Here is a 13,536-nt window from a genome sequence, read left to right as displayed (position 1 = left end):
TAAACTGTATCATTTATTTAAAGTGCATTTTTAGCAAATAACACTTAAGCAAATAACACTGCTCATGCATAAATAAATTTAAAAAACTATTTTCAATAGTATTTTTGCTTGACACACAGGCTGAACCCATACTTTTACTGACTGAAAAAAATTATTTTCAATAGTATTTTTGCTTGACACACAGGCTGAACCCATACTTTTACTGACTGAAAAAAATTATTTTCAATAGTATTTTTGCTTGACACACAGGCTGAACCCATACTTTTACTGCATGGAGAAGTTATTGTGGGTTACTATTTTGTTTTGTTTGTAGCCTACATAACATAAAATATGGGGCATATTTTTTTAAAGAGATAAACATTACAATATGTCACAATAAACATTAAGGTCTTCATAAGTGTCTTTGTTTATAGTAAGTAAATATTGACTAGCAAAATGTTTTAACAAAAGCACAGTAAACTCATTTATTCTTTTCAAAGGCCCATATTTACAAAACATAGACTGCTGGGAATCCATACTCTTGTCTCATGAGACCAAACCATTCATTTTGGATCTAGCAGAATCTGAAATGCTATGGCGCTGCTAGAGGAGGAGAAGCGACTGGTTCCCTCAGTGAAGTTCAGTGGTAGTAAAGCTCTCATATAGGGATGAATGAGTGCTGAAGTGTGAGGGAGTGATGCTTAATCAATGCTGTCATCAAGTCACACACCACTGTGTGATGTAATACAAAAACCTGAAACAGAAGATGCTATCCTCTCCTCATTCCCTGCATTGTTGGGTGCTTTTTCATCACAATGACTACAGTATATAGATTCTCCCAAAGTGTAAAAGCTTTTGTGGACAAGTGTTTCACCCAACCTTAACACTCTTGAGCACTTGTGGGGGATCTGACAATTAATTAGAGAGTGGATTTAAGTCCGTTATCTTTCAGGAGATAAACAGGATAGATGATGAGACAGTTTGTCAAAAACTTGTAAAGAAAGGTCAGAGTTGTAAAATTACAGAGGACATATTAAGTACGAGAAAACTGTATGCTTGTTTAATTTAATCGAGGGCATACTCAAAACCTTCATTTAAACAAAATGGGCTAATTTACTTATTTTACAGGTATTAATGACATATTTATCTTGTATTAAGTATATCTTCAATGTAAATATATCAATAACAACATATATTTAATTTAAATTTTGCCATCTTTCCATGAATTGTATGATAATTAAGAAAAAAATCTTTTGCATTTGCTCAGAGGGGAGTCTGTATCTCTTTTCTGGTATTAATGTAGTTTTCAGGTTCTTACACAGACAGGTCATTTAGCTTTACAAGACCTCAGTATGTTGTCAGGAGTATTTTTGTATCTGGCCAATTTTTTTTTTTTGACTCTCAATGTGACTGTCCATTGACTTGCATATTATGAATCACCAAGGACCATAAATAATCTTTAGTGTTCTGCTGAGGAAAGTCACCTGTATCTTCAATGGCTTGAGGGTAATTAAACTAACAGCAAATTTTATTTATTTATTTAGGTGACATTTCTTTAGCCCTGTTTTCCAATGTTAGCCCATCCCTAACCCAAAACCCTAAATGTGGGAACCCAGGACCCTTTATCATTTGTTCATTATTCGCCATAAAAATCATGGGAAACACAGGGCTTTGGGAACATATGTGACCCTGGAGCACAAAAGCAGTCATAGCACATGTATATTTGTAGCAATAGCCAACAATACAGCGTATGGGTCAAAATTATCCATTTTTCTTTTATGCCAAAAATCATTAGGGTATTAAGTAAAGATTATGTTCCATGAAGATATTTTGTACATTTCCTACATTCATTAAATATCCTTTCCTAAATATATCAAAACTTAATTTTTGATTAGTAATATGCATTGCTAAGAACTTCATTTAGACAACTTTAAAGACAACTTTTCTCAATATTTGGATTATTTTTTTGCACCCTCAGATTCCAGATTTTAAGTTGTATTTCGGCCAACAAAACAATACATCAATGGAAAACTCATTTATTCAGCTTTCAGATTATGTATAAATCTTCATAAAAAAAAAGACCCTTATGACTGGTTTTGTGGTCCAGGGTCACATTTATAGGGTATTTCAGGTCATTCAATGCTCATTTTGAATTGACAGGAAAGCAAGTTCCCTTATCACCTTTCATTTTACTTTAATACACTATAAGATGAATAAAAAAAAGTGTCCTGATGGGGTCATATGTCTGGAATACTCTGCAGAAGCAAACTGACAGAGGGGGGCCTTGCATGCTTGCCACAGCCCTGCAAGTTTGATCAATTATGATTAACGATCGATGAGTCAACTATCTCTTTAAAAATGGCATATTGTCTCTTTGCCAGTGTACTGCTGTATGACAGTTTTGTTAACCTCGGAGGCACTTCTCTTCAGGCTCTGAATAGATTTCTAGTCCTCGTCTAATTGTTTATGCGCACATACACGAAGTAACACGGCAGTCCACACTAAACACTGCACACGTGTTTCAGCGTCCACACCCGAAGTGCGTGCTGGAGCTCACGAACTTCAGCCGAACTTTGACGACTAACAGACTGAACACTTCAACTCACAATAGTTTACTGCCGTCTTGTTCTGTGCCTTTAGAATAACGCGTTATCTTACCGTAATATCATTGATGAAGATTCAGAGTCTCCGTGACGTTCATGTTTGCGCAAGCTTAAGTAGCCTACTAGTGTGCTACTTCACCGTGAGCAACAAACAGACATAGAACAATGATTTTAGAGAGAATACCTCCGAGAATATGCTCTTTATTCATGCTCAAGGTAAGTGTTGTGTAGTATGGTGCACATATTGTACGCGTGCTTTCATGGGTGTTAAGCACATATTCACATTTAAAAGGGATGATTATTAGAAAAAACGTGTAAAATATAAAGCATTTATATATTAACATACAGATGCAAACTTCTGTCTTTGAGTTGAGGGGCCTTGCATAAGGATATGAGGGAAGTGACTTTGAAGTGTATTTTAAGTGAGAAGCTGAGTTCCTCACTTTGTCCGTCCAGGCCGCGCTGAGGCAGGCCCACTCCTCCTCGGTTCGGCCGCAGCCGGTGCCTCCGCTCCTCCAGACGCTGCAGCGCTACCTGACGGCCCTGGAGCCGCTCCTGCCGCCGGAGGAGCTGGAGCACACCCGCGGGATCGTGCAGAAGTTCGGCTGCCCTGGAGGTCTGGGCGAAAACCTGCAAAGAGAGCTGATTAAGAGAGCAGAGCACTCGCACAACTGGGTGAGAACAGCACTAACACTATAAAATGTCAATATCATGATTTATTTGTCTAGACTTTAGTACTGTGGTACTTTTTTGTTTAAATTAGACATGCCATAATAGGCCTAATGGGGCTAATGGGTGCCTTTCAGTTCTTAAAGGGGCCATGACATGAGAAATCAAATTTGCCTTGATCTTTTGGCATATAAGAGGTCTTTGTACCATTAAAACATCCTGCAAGTTTCATAGCTTAAAACCTCCTTCTCATTATAAACAAAACATTTAGGGGTGTGAATCGTCACTGGTTTCATGATTCAATTCGATTTCGATTACCATGTCAACGATTCCATTCAATTTGATATCCCGGTGCATTACAATTATATCAAATATATTTCGTTATTTTTATTAAATTAAATAACCAGGCTAATTAAAAAAAAGGCAGATTAATAATAAATCAAAACAATTGTTAAGAATTAAACCAATTAAATATAGCTTCAAAACTTACAAGTAAATATAAAGTAATAAAGGGAGAAAGGCAATTACAAGTGATAAACAAAAAGTACTTTCAGTATCTGAGAGTGCTTTTAAGTGTCCGAAAGTTTACAGACAAACATAGTTATGGGTTTTTCTTTTTTCCTGTTTGATTATTACTGGTGCCATCATAGACAGTGGCAGCTTTAATAGGCTGCATTCACACTAATGCACAGATCTATTTCCACATATCAGATGTTTGAACTGTTCTGAAAACATATAACTGACTGTGTTTACATCGATTTTGTATCACAGAAGTATTCGGAGATGCAAGTGTTTTTAACCACAGCCACGATCGAGCTTCAGGACAAACAAACACAAAGCGCTGTGAAAGTCTGTCAGGACTCGAGTACATACTGCATTTCAAACGGCAGAGATGAGAGCATGTCTAAAGTAAAACTGAAATAACGGCAGGTGGAAGCACTGTCAAGCAATGCACACGTGTCTCTCAGCGCATATTCTGTGCAATGAAGCTCGCCGCGATTCTCTCTAGTACACACACTAAGTTAGTTTTTTTCCTAAATGTGCCCAGATCTCGGATTTAAAAATAGTGGGTGCATTTTGTAATACTCAGGACAAGCACGTGTGCGCAGTACCGCCGCTCCCTATACGCAGTTTGCGTAGGGCAGCAACTGCCAGGGGGGCACCGCACCATCTCAGACTGTTGCTAAAAAAAAAAAAAAACCCGTGACGCGCCATTCCCGCACCTGCGACCGCTCGCACCTCGTGTTTGCGGCTGAATGCAAATGATAATTGATGTACAACTATGCCCGTGAAAAGAAATCAGCAATACGTAGCCGAGAGAGAGAGAAAAAAAAAACAGCTAAAAAACATTTTGGGCTGTTGACGTTAATAACGTGTTTTAATGTCGGAAATAATTTCACCACCACCAACGCATCTAATATTATCTCTGAGTTTCCATGTTCCATTACGAAAACTAGCCATGGTTTTAAAACGAATAAGATCAAAAATCATCGTTCTTGTAGCCATGGTGGTAACAGCAAATTAACCATGGTTTACTTCAAATAATAATTTACAAAGAAGTATTAAGATAAGTATTAAGATGGTTATAAAAAAAGTCCTAAGCCATCAATAGATACTAGATCTGACTGCAGCTGCATCACAAACCGTAAGTAAATGTGTGATTTCATAATGCTCAAAACACGCATGCAGTAGCGAGGGGGCATTGATACGGTTTCCTGTTAGCCAATCATAGTGGCTGATTCATGACAAGCCTTAAAGGGCCTGCCCCCTTAAAACAGCTCCTTTTAGAGAGAGGTTCAGAATGAGGGTTGAACATAATCATTTTTCCACATATTTTTTATTTTTTTATTTTTTGTGTGTGTAAAAGAACTTTATTGACATTATGAGTAAACCTCAAGGAACATATTAAAATAATAAAAAAATCTGTGTCATGACCCCTTTAAACTGTGCATCCTCATCGTCTTACCTTCTCCGTTTTAGGAGGATGCAAGGATGATGGAATTATAAGAAGAGTAGTATTTGTAAAAGAATGTTTGTCTCTCAAAACCTAATGAACCGCCTCGTTTTTGGCATCATAGTTGTGTGCAGCAGTTTTCACGCTGATTGTGCATGTTTATTTTAGGCACACTAGCAGGCTGGTGTGTTTAGCTTGATCTGGAGTATTTTGTGAGTGTGTGTGTGTGTCTTGACTTTTTGCAGATTTCAGATTGGTGGGTGCAGTGGGCATACCTGGAGTGCAGGCAGCCCTTGGCAGTGCATTCGAACCCTGCCATCTCTTTGCCCAAACGTGACTTCACTGACTGGAGAGGCCAACTAGTGTATGTGACAGCCAGAATCAACACACACTCAAACAAACAAACACCCTTACAGACTTAAATGTCATCTTCAGTGATCTTAACTTTCCCTTCGGTTGGTTCAGATAATTGATTGCACAGTAAAATCAAAGCATTAAACAAGCTGTTTTATCGGATATGCTCTTTTATCTGCTTGTTTAATCTACATGTGCATAATGTCTATATGTCTACATTGTTTCTTGTGCAGGTTTGCATCGAAGCTAATTGCAGGATTGCTGGACTTCAAAGCTCAGGTGGACAGGTCTGGACGATATTGACACACAGTGGCAGATTTACCTATTTATGTCCGAGTACCTGTGCTAATTTGTGTTTCAGTCGAGCAGTGCCAAACACTGGATCTTAATATCGTGATATTATTTCTAAATATATCATACTGTTGCTGTCTGTAGCTCAGCGTGACTCCCTATCTCTTTTTTTCCCCTTGATTTCTGTCCACATGTCCTCTCTTGCTCATCCAGTGGAAGGCTGGGGGTAGAGTACATGCGCGGACAACCGTTATGTATGGAATTGTTTCCTCAGTTGTTCTCCTCCTGTCGAATCCCAGGACCCAAACATGACCATGTGATTCACTATGGACGTCCACGCCGTGGCCCAGCTCACATTACAGTGGTCAGGAACTACCAGGTAACCTAGATTACCTAGTAAGATGATATGATCAAAATAGATAAAGTCATGATTCTACAACTCAGCAAAAAATCATAATAGCGAAACAGATCTGGTAAACTATCCAGTGCATATGTGTTTGCGCTCTGAAGAGCGTCAAAAGATCTCTATTTACATATTTTTATATTTACATTTTACATTTAGTCATTTAGCAGATGCTTTTATCCAAAGCGACTTACAATTGTTTACAATAGAAGCAATCAAAACCCACAAAAGAGCAATGATATGCAAGTGCTATGACAGGTCTCTGTTAGCCTAACACAATACACGTAGCAATATATATAAAGATGGCTTTTTGCAGCATTCAGTGATGTCGCCAGTCACAGACATATCTATCTTGAACGCATTTTCGTGCACATTAAATGTTTTTCGCGTACATACACACTGCAAAGTTTTGGGAACGACATCTGCATATTTATGCGGGATTCACACTCGAAAGAGCAATGGACGGGACAAAAAATATGCGTGAAAATGTATGTGCATTGGGGCTAGAGCACACTCACTAATTTCCGAAACACACTCAGTATTTGATTCTGGAAATGAGCCTGGATAAAACTGTTTGAGCAGTTTTTTTTATTATCAGTAGCTCATATTTAGGCAGTCGCATGGATTCTTATGTGGAAGTAGGCTTAAAGTCGTAACAATGAGCGGGATATTTGTTAATTTCCTCCGGGGAGGTTGGGCAGAAACAATTCGGCGCCTATGGTTCTTGTAATAAATCAGGTTATATACACATTATAGTTCTACGAGTATACAGTTTCTTTAAAACAAACAAACATGTATATCTTAGTGATTATTCAGTGGTTGTGTGTAGTTTTTCCAGCTGGATGTGTACAACAGTGATGGAACACCATTGACAGAAAGTCAGATCCATGCTCAGCTGTTGCGGATCCGCTCTCAGTCGTGGAAAACAGATAAGCAACCGATGGGGATTTTGACCAGTGAGCATCGTCACACCTGGGGTCAGGCTTACACGCGCTTGCTCAGAGGTAAACCTGACCTGCACACTCCACTACTGTTAAACACAACACCAGGAAAGATCCATTAGCAAGAGTGATGCACAGCAGAGTTGTTATATACGAGGCCAGTCTCTGGCTTCACTCATTGTGGATTTTGAGACCAGTCACTCTTTACCATCTAGCTGCATAGTTCCACTGTCTCGAGTTTTATGCTTGATTTAAACTTTTTGTTTGTTTATTTTTTTCCCTCTTCAGATAAAATCAATAAAGAATCTGTGAGGCTGATAGAGAAATCGATCTTTACGTTGTGCTTGGACTCTCCGGTTATGAGGATTTCCGATGAGAAGTAAGAGTTGTTTATACATTGTGATTGATTGATTGTGGATGATACTGACAGTCACTAGAGCTAAGCAGTGTATTTTCATCTAATCTGTACCGGTGATGGTTTGATGCGGTGCTAAGGATGTTGGTTGTTGGCAGGTATTCTAGTCGAATGGCAGCACAGATTTTGCACGGCGGTGGGACTTTCTCAAACAGTGGCAATCGCTGGTTTGACAAGACGCTACAGGTGAGCTGCATGGCCAAGGCCTGGTCTGAATGCTCTGGCATTTAAACTAGGACCGGCTCTCGTTAATAATTAAGGATGGTGAATGACCCTTTTTTCAGGTAATTTATTTATAAAGCAAACCCTGATGGCACAGTTAACAAAGTAATTTGTGTATGGGGAATATAATTACTCAACATGTGTAAAACTGTCATTCATAGAGTTAATGTTAAAGACCAGTGGAGGACTGCATCTTCATACATGTAAGATCAACAGAATAACGTGAACACCTGCAAAATAGGCAATATTTGATTAAGGTGTTTTACCACAGCTTCCAGCCTTCTTAAAATAGATTAATCTGCCTGTTGGTTAAGATATAGATGTTGATGGTGGGAGTCTGCTTCTCACCGTTCTCTCCATTAAAATACTCACAGTGTTCGATCATATTCAGGTGATTTGTCTGACCAGGACAGATGTTGAAGTTCATCTAGGTGCTCCAGTTGTTCAGGATTTAAGATCATAACAGCATGTAGCATTGGTGTCTGTTGTAAAGTTTTAGTAAATTGAAGTGTCTTAAACTAAGTATAAACAGTAGACATTGAAAAATAAATACATAGAACAAAATATTGTTATTATGTATTCAGGGCTTAAAGTTCTCAAAGTTCTTAAAGTTCAGGGCGACACATTGAAAAAGCTGCGAAGCGCAATGTTCAAAGATTTCCATCTAGTGTCATATTTAAATAGAAAAGCTACTAAAAAGCAGTGGAGCTTTGTAAACAGCTCAGAGTAATCATGTCATCTCCATAAGAACGATATGATTGCCAGAATGCATTTATCTGTATTTTTGAAAAAGTACTGTTCACACATGATCCCTTAACGGTAATTTACCAGTAAAGACTGTATGTGTGAAAGGGGCTAAACTCTTCCTCTGCATATGCGGTGAGTTTGGGTTGCTTAACGTTCATCTGGGAAAACTCACTTGATTTGTAACGTAAATCATTTAAACCTATGCCAACACAGGAGAATACATCAACATATTTCTAAATATGCGACTTATACATTGCGATGGATTTAAACCTTGTTGAAATACATGAAACATCCTGCCCTCTGCAGGTATTTATTATAATATAGGCATATTACATTATGTATTCAACAATGTTCAATAAAACCATGTAGCCTACTTGGTTTTGATACTTTATTTGAGGCCAATTATTATTGCCTCATCGTTACGTTATATATAAATATAGTCATATTAAAGCCTGTTTTTCCACTTAGTTCTATTTGTATTACTAAAAATATCAGATTACTCACTTGTCAAAATAATCAGTAGATTACTTGATTAGCAAAATAATTATTAGTTAAGCACTAAATTAGTTAAAACATTTCAAAATACAACTGCATTGTTTTACTTTTTGTGATTAAAAGACAAATATTTTGTCATTTGAAAATTTCTTAAAAGTATTAAAGCATTGTCTCTTTCTAGTGAACCAAGTATCTGTATTTTGTCTCACCTTGTGAGCTAAGTGTATTGTCACACCCCTAGTGTCTATGAGCGGGATAAAGCTCATAATTTTCCAAGTGTATGATATAGCTTTCATTCTTCAGGTCAATCATATATTCATGAAAAAAAATCAGTTTGAATAAGGAAAGCGATAACTTTGCCATAGTATCCTTTCAAATGTTAAATTTGCCACAGCCATTGCATTCTTTGCATGTGCTGCACTTTATTTGTACTATTTTGTTTCATTAGTTTATTTATTAGAATTTGAAAGATAATAAGAACATTGATTGTTTAGTGAGATCTGATTTTAGTCCTTGAAAACCGAAAAAGTAGTGCAAGTCCTTGAAAGTCCTGGAATTTTATTTTGCACTATCTGTACGAACCCTGTTTAAGTTACCAGTTCTTGGACCATTTTAATGTTTTTGTTGTTGTTAATTGAACTGAACTGTAGTTTTCTGTAGTAAACTGTCTTTGTATATTTCCTATTTTATATTAATTTCCTAGTATTTAATTTACCATTATTTCTTTTGAACAAAACAATTTCAGAAATTTCATAGTTTAGATTGTAGGTCATCTTGGACATGTCAAGGACAAAGCTAACCAGCAAAACTTGATATCAAAAGCATCCTAAATGTTACATGTGTTGTAGTGAGTAAACTTTCTTGGTATTGCTGTTTCAAATATCCCACCATAATCTGTAGTCTGAGCCTGTCAAGGGCTAATGGCAATGGCAGATACGTTACTAGTTAGTTTCTTTTTTTGTTTGCCAAATAACCCTGTGTATGTGTCTGCCCCCGCAACCCCCAACTCCCGGAAAAAAGTCCAGGCTCAGGATTTTTTTTGCTTTAACCCCTGTGTATTGTTGTTGTTGTTGTTATTATTATATTGTATTTCCATTTCCACAATTTTGTATCAAGTAAAGATTGCTGTTGCAGTAATTTATGCTGTGAGTGTAATCCACACAAATTGCCGAACCTAATATTCAGACATGAGCTTATTTTTTTGTTTGCTTGGAACTGAATTCAGTAATGAGTAAACCATGATTAATTTCGTTTAAGTACTTTAATCAGTTTCAGCTTTTCTTCATTTCCATTGTTAACCTATTTGTTTTTCCCCCTGTATCTGTTTATTTGTTTTTTACTTAATTATTTGCCCCTCTGTTCTGTGTTCAGTTTGTTGTTGGTGAGGATGGGTCTTGGGGTCTCTTGTATGAACATGCAACAGCTGAAGGTCCACCTATAGCCACGTTGTTGGATCATGTACTAGATTACTGGTATTTACAAACCTAATAATCATGCCTTAAGGCAAACTCTTCTGTGCATTTCTAATCTCCGCATTGTTTTATCTGGCAGCATCTCACTAGCCAAATTGTTTTGTTTAATGGTGTCGCTCCTACAATGTTTTTGATTAATCCTTGTCTGTTGGAGGTTTTGAGGAGAGGTGCACATGCACAGACTCTCGGCTAGTGAGATGCTGGCCTAAAAAGAGTTTAGTGTGGTAACAGTGATTGGCCATGTTTTTCTCTGTTAGTAAGAAACCGGACCGAATGCGAGCTCCTTTGATTCCTCTGCCCATGCCCAAGAAACTCTACTTCTACATAAATTCTGAGATCAAATGGGATCTAGAGATGGCCAAGCAGAACCTGGATATGTGAGTTCAAATGCCACTGTCACTGTTTTGGGCTCTTTTGGTTGGTTTTGAGGTCAGACACACCACTGCAATCTGGTTTAGCTGCAGAGGCTTAGCTGTGCTAGCTGGGGGGTTGGCCAAATGTAGCATTGCAGTAGTCCAGTCTTGAGCTCACAGGAGCTTGGACCAGTAGCTGCCAGTCTAAATTTACTAAAGTTATAATAGGATTATCACAATACAGTACTTAACGTCTCCTAGTAGTATTGTGGTACCACTCATATTGCTATCGCAGGGCTATTCTGTTGCATTTACAGTTTACAGCAGTGTTGCCAACTTTACTTCATCTAGTTTGTGAGACTTGCCAGTACGGCCCCATGAGCGCGAGGTCCTCCTTGTCTAGTCCCATTTACACTTTCTGCATCTTCTCTGTTTTCAATATGTGCTAGTATAATGTTTTTGCTCCTTGTACATCTGCGTTAGACGGATGTTTCTGGACATTATGGCACTCGCATCAAGTTAACAGTTCATGTTTGAAAAACACACAGCACTGTGTTAGGTTCTTCCAACGTGTCAGAAAAACCAAAAACGTTGGATCCAGTCTCTTTACCAGATCCCGTCAGAAGACATCTGCTTTTTCTGGTATCCCAATGCAGTTAATAGAGAAAACCGATATTAAATAGCATAATTTAAGTACAACACAGATGTAGCCTATGTTTGGTCTGTTTCATGGCGCACACACATTAGTTTGCTATTAACCCACATGAAAAAATACTATAGTAATTTATAGTAAATACTATAGTGTTTTTGAGCCATGCTATAGTAAAGTACTTGATTAATTTGTTGTGGTAATTCTTTAGTTGCTGCTGTGGTAATATAATAACTATAGTAATATAAACAAATTACTTTACCCAATACTTAGGGCTGTCAAAAAAAAATTCGAATTTCGAATATTCGTCGAAATAAAAATAGAAAAATCCATATTCGAATGCAAGGTTTTTGTTTGCATTTTAGGTCTGCGTCAGCCGTCAGGCAGCCAGAGAAGTCAAAAGCTTTTTTCCCCCTAACTGAAATTATGCCTTTTAAATTCGAATATAATTCGAATTTTGATAATATTTAAGTGGAAAATTCAGAATTTAGTTTTTCAGTCATTTTGACAGCCCTCTACTGTACTAAGTTTTCTGCAACTATAGGGTATATTATACTACAATACAATACAGTTTACTGTAGTAAAAACTAAAGAATACTACAGTATTTATTACAGTTTATCAGTTCACTATACAGTATGCTGTAGCATTCATTAACTAAAGTGTTATAAATACTATAATATATACAGTATAATACACTTTACTATAATATGTATTTTAAACACTTAGTATTTGCTATAATTTTTTCATGTGGGAAGAGTTCTACATCCGTCAGCTATGTTTGAATAATAAAAGCCAAAGCCAAGTCAAACATAAGTCTGTATGTGTAAATATTTGCAGTTGAAAGAATGTTGGCACCAGCAGTATTTCGAGGCATGGATGCGTTTGAGGCTATAATGTGCGAAAGCCTTCCAGACTGGCAGTTGTTGAGGTAGTGGGCACTGAATTTAACTGGTCAGCAAACACTGCCCCCTGCTCTGGTTGGTGAAGTACGACTACAACCCAGGCTTACCATAATGGACTGAGTATTGAATCTTCTTTGCAAATTTGAGAATGACTTTGTCTCTTACATTTATTAAGAAGTGGAGGAAACCAAGAACTGAATGCTGATAATAATATGCTAATTAGTTTTTTTTTAACTAAATTCTCCCCTTAGTCTCATCAACGATTTGGACATCAAATGTTTTAACTTCCAGCGCTTTGGAAAAGATTTAGTCAAACAGCTCAAGCTGAGTCCAAACTCCTTCATCCAGGTGGCGATTCAGCTGGCCTACTACCGGTGAGGCTTGTAGAAAACGCTCTGGCATCATCCAGAAACGACAGATGATAAAAGTGAATAAGTAAAGTGTGCGTTTGGCTCCTGTTCTCTGCTAGAGTTCACAGTGAAGTGTGCGCTGCCTGTGACATCGCCTCTCTGAGGATGTTCCGGGGAGGAAGAACAGACTACATCCGCTCTCCGACCAATCAGATGCTGAGCTTCATACGGGCCTTTGACGATGATGCCGTTTCTGTGAGTAATGGATCAGTTTGGGGTAGACGTCACAGTTACGTCACTTGCAGCTGCGCACACATTGTGGTGGCAGAAAAACACTGGGAACTAGTTGTATGGCAAGCCGTTTTAGCTTAAAATATCCCCAGCGTTACTCGTCGTAATTGCATTTTTACTAGTAACAATTCAATTAGAGAGCTCTACAATTAAATTCTTACTAGTAACAATGCCAATTAGAGAGCTCTCTAAATCAATTCTTACTAGTAACAATTATAATTAGAGAGCTCTCTAATTCAGTTATTACTAGTAAGAATTCCAATTACAGAGCTCTCTAATTCAATTCTTACTAGTAACAATTCCAATTAAAGAGCTCTACAAATCAATTTTTACTAGTCATGTCTCCATTGACTTCCATTCATTTATAATTACAGAGCTCTACCTCCGAATTTTTACTAGTAAGAATTCCAATTAGAGAGCTCTCTAAATCAATTTTTACTAGTAA

At 37.6% G+C, this 13,536-nt stretch overlaps 1 protein-coding gene across 2 annotated transcripts in view; it reads left to right on the top strand.

Annotated features, from left to right (window-relative positions):
• The first annotated feature begins 2,519 nt into the window (after positions 1 to 2,519).
• Positions 2,520 to 13,536, top strand: part of cratb (carnitine O-acetyltransferase b) — a 23,261-nt gene continuing 12,244 nt past the window's right edge. The window contains exons 1-12 of one of the 2 annotated variants that reach the window (XM_016474449.1): positions 2,520 to 2,798; positions 3,039 to 3,257; positions 5,451 to 5,569; positions 5,793 to 5,846; positions 6,064 to 6,229; positions 7,083 to 7,257; positions 7,483 to 7,573; positions 7,708 to 7,795; positions 10,445 to 10,545; positions 10,803 to 10,922; positions 12,702 to 12,824; positions 12,920 to 13,055. In XM_016474449.1, the coding sequence (XP_016329935.1) occupies positions 2,748 to 2,798; positions 3,039 to 3,257; positions 5,451 to 5,569; positions 5,793 to 5,846; positions 6,064 to 6,229; positions 7,083 to 7,257; positions 7,483 to 7,573; positions 7,708 to 7,795; positions 10,445 to 10,545; positions 10,803 to 10,922; positions 12,702 to 12,824; positions 12,920 to 13,055 (1,443 nt within the window). In that variant the 5' untranslated portion in view covers positions 2,520 to 2,747. Of the gene's footprint in view, positions 2,799 to 3,038; positions 3,258 to 4,882; positions 4,897 to 5,450; positions 5,570 to 5,792; positions 5,847 to 6,063; positions 6,230 to 7,082; positions 7,258 to 7,482; positions 7,574 to 7,707; positions 7,796 to 10,444; positions 10,546 to 10,802; positions 10,923 to 12,701; positions 12,825 to 12,919; positions 13,056 to 13,536 lie in introns of those variants that run through there. The other variant, XM_016474450.1, reaches the window with a different exon arrangement.

This window comes from Sinocyclocheilus anshuiensis, unplaced genomic scaffold (assembly GCF_001515605.1).
Source record: "Sinocyclocheilus anshuiensis isolate Anshui unplaced genomic scaffold, SAMN03320099.WGS_v1.1 scaffold2182, whole genome shotgun sequence".
Lineage (NCBI taxonomy): Eukaryota > Metazoa > Chordata > Actinopteri > Cypriniformes > Cyprinidae > Sinocyclocheilus > Sinocyclocheilus anshuiensis.
This window is presented reverse-complemented; position numbering and strand designations above follow the sequence as displayed.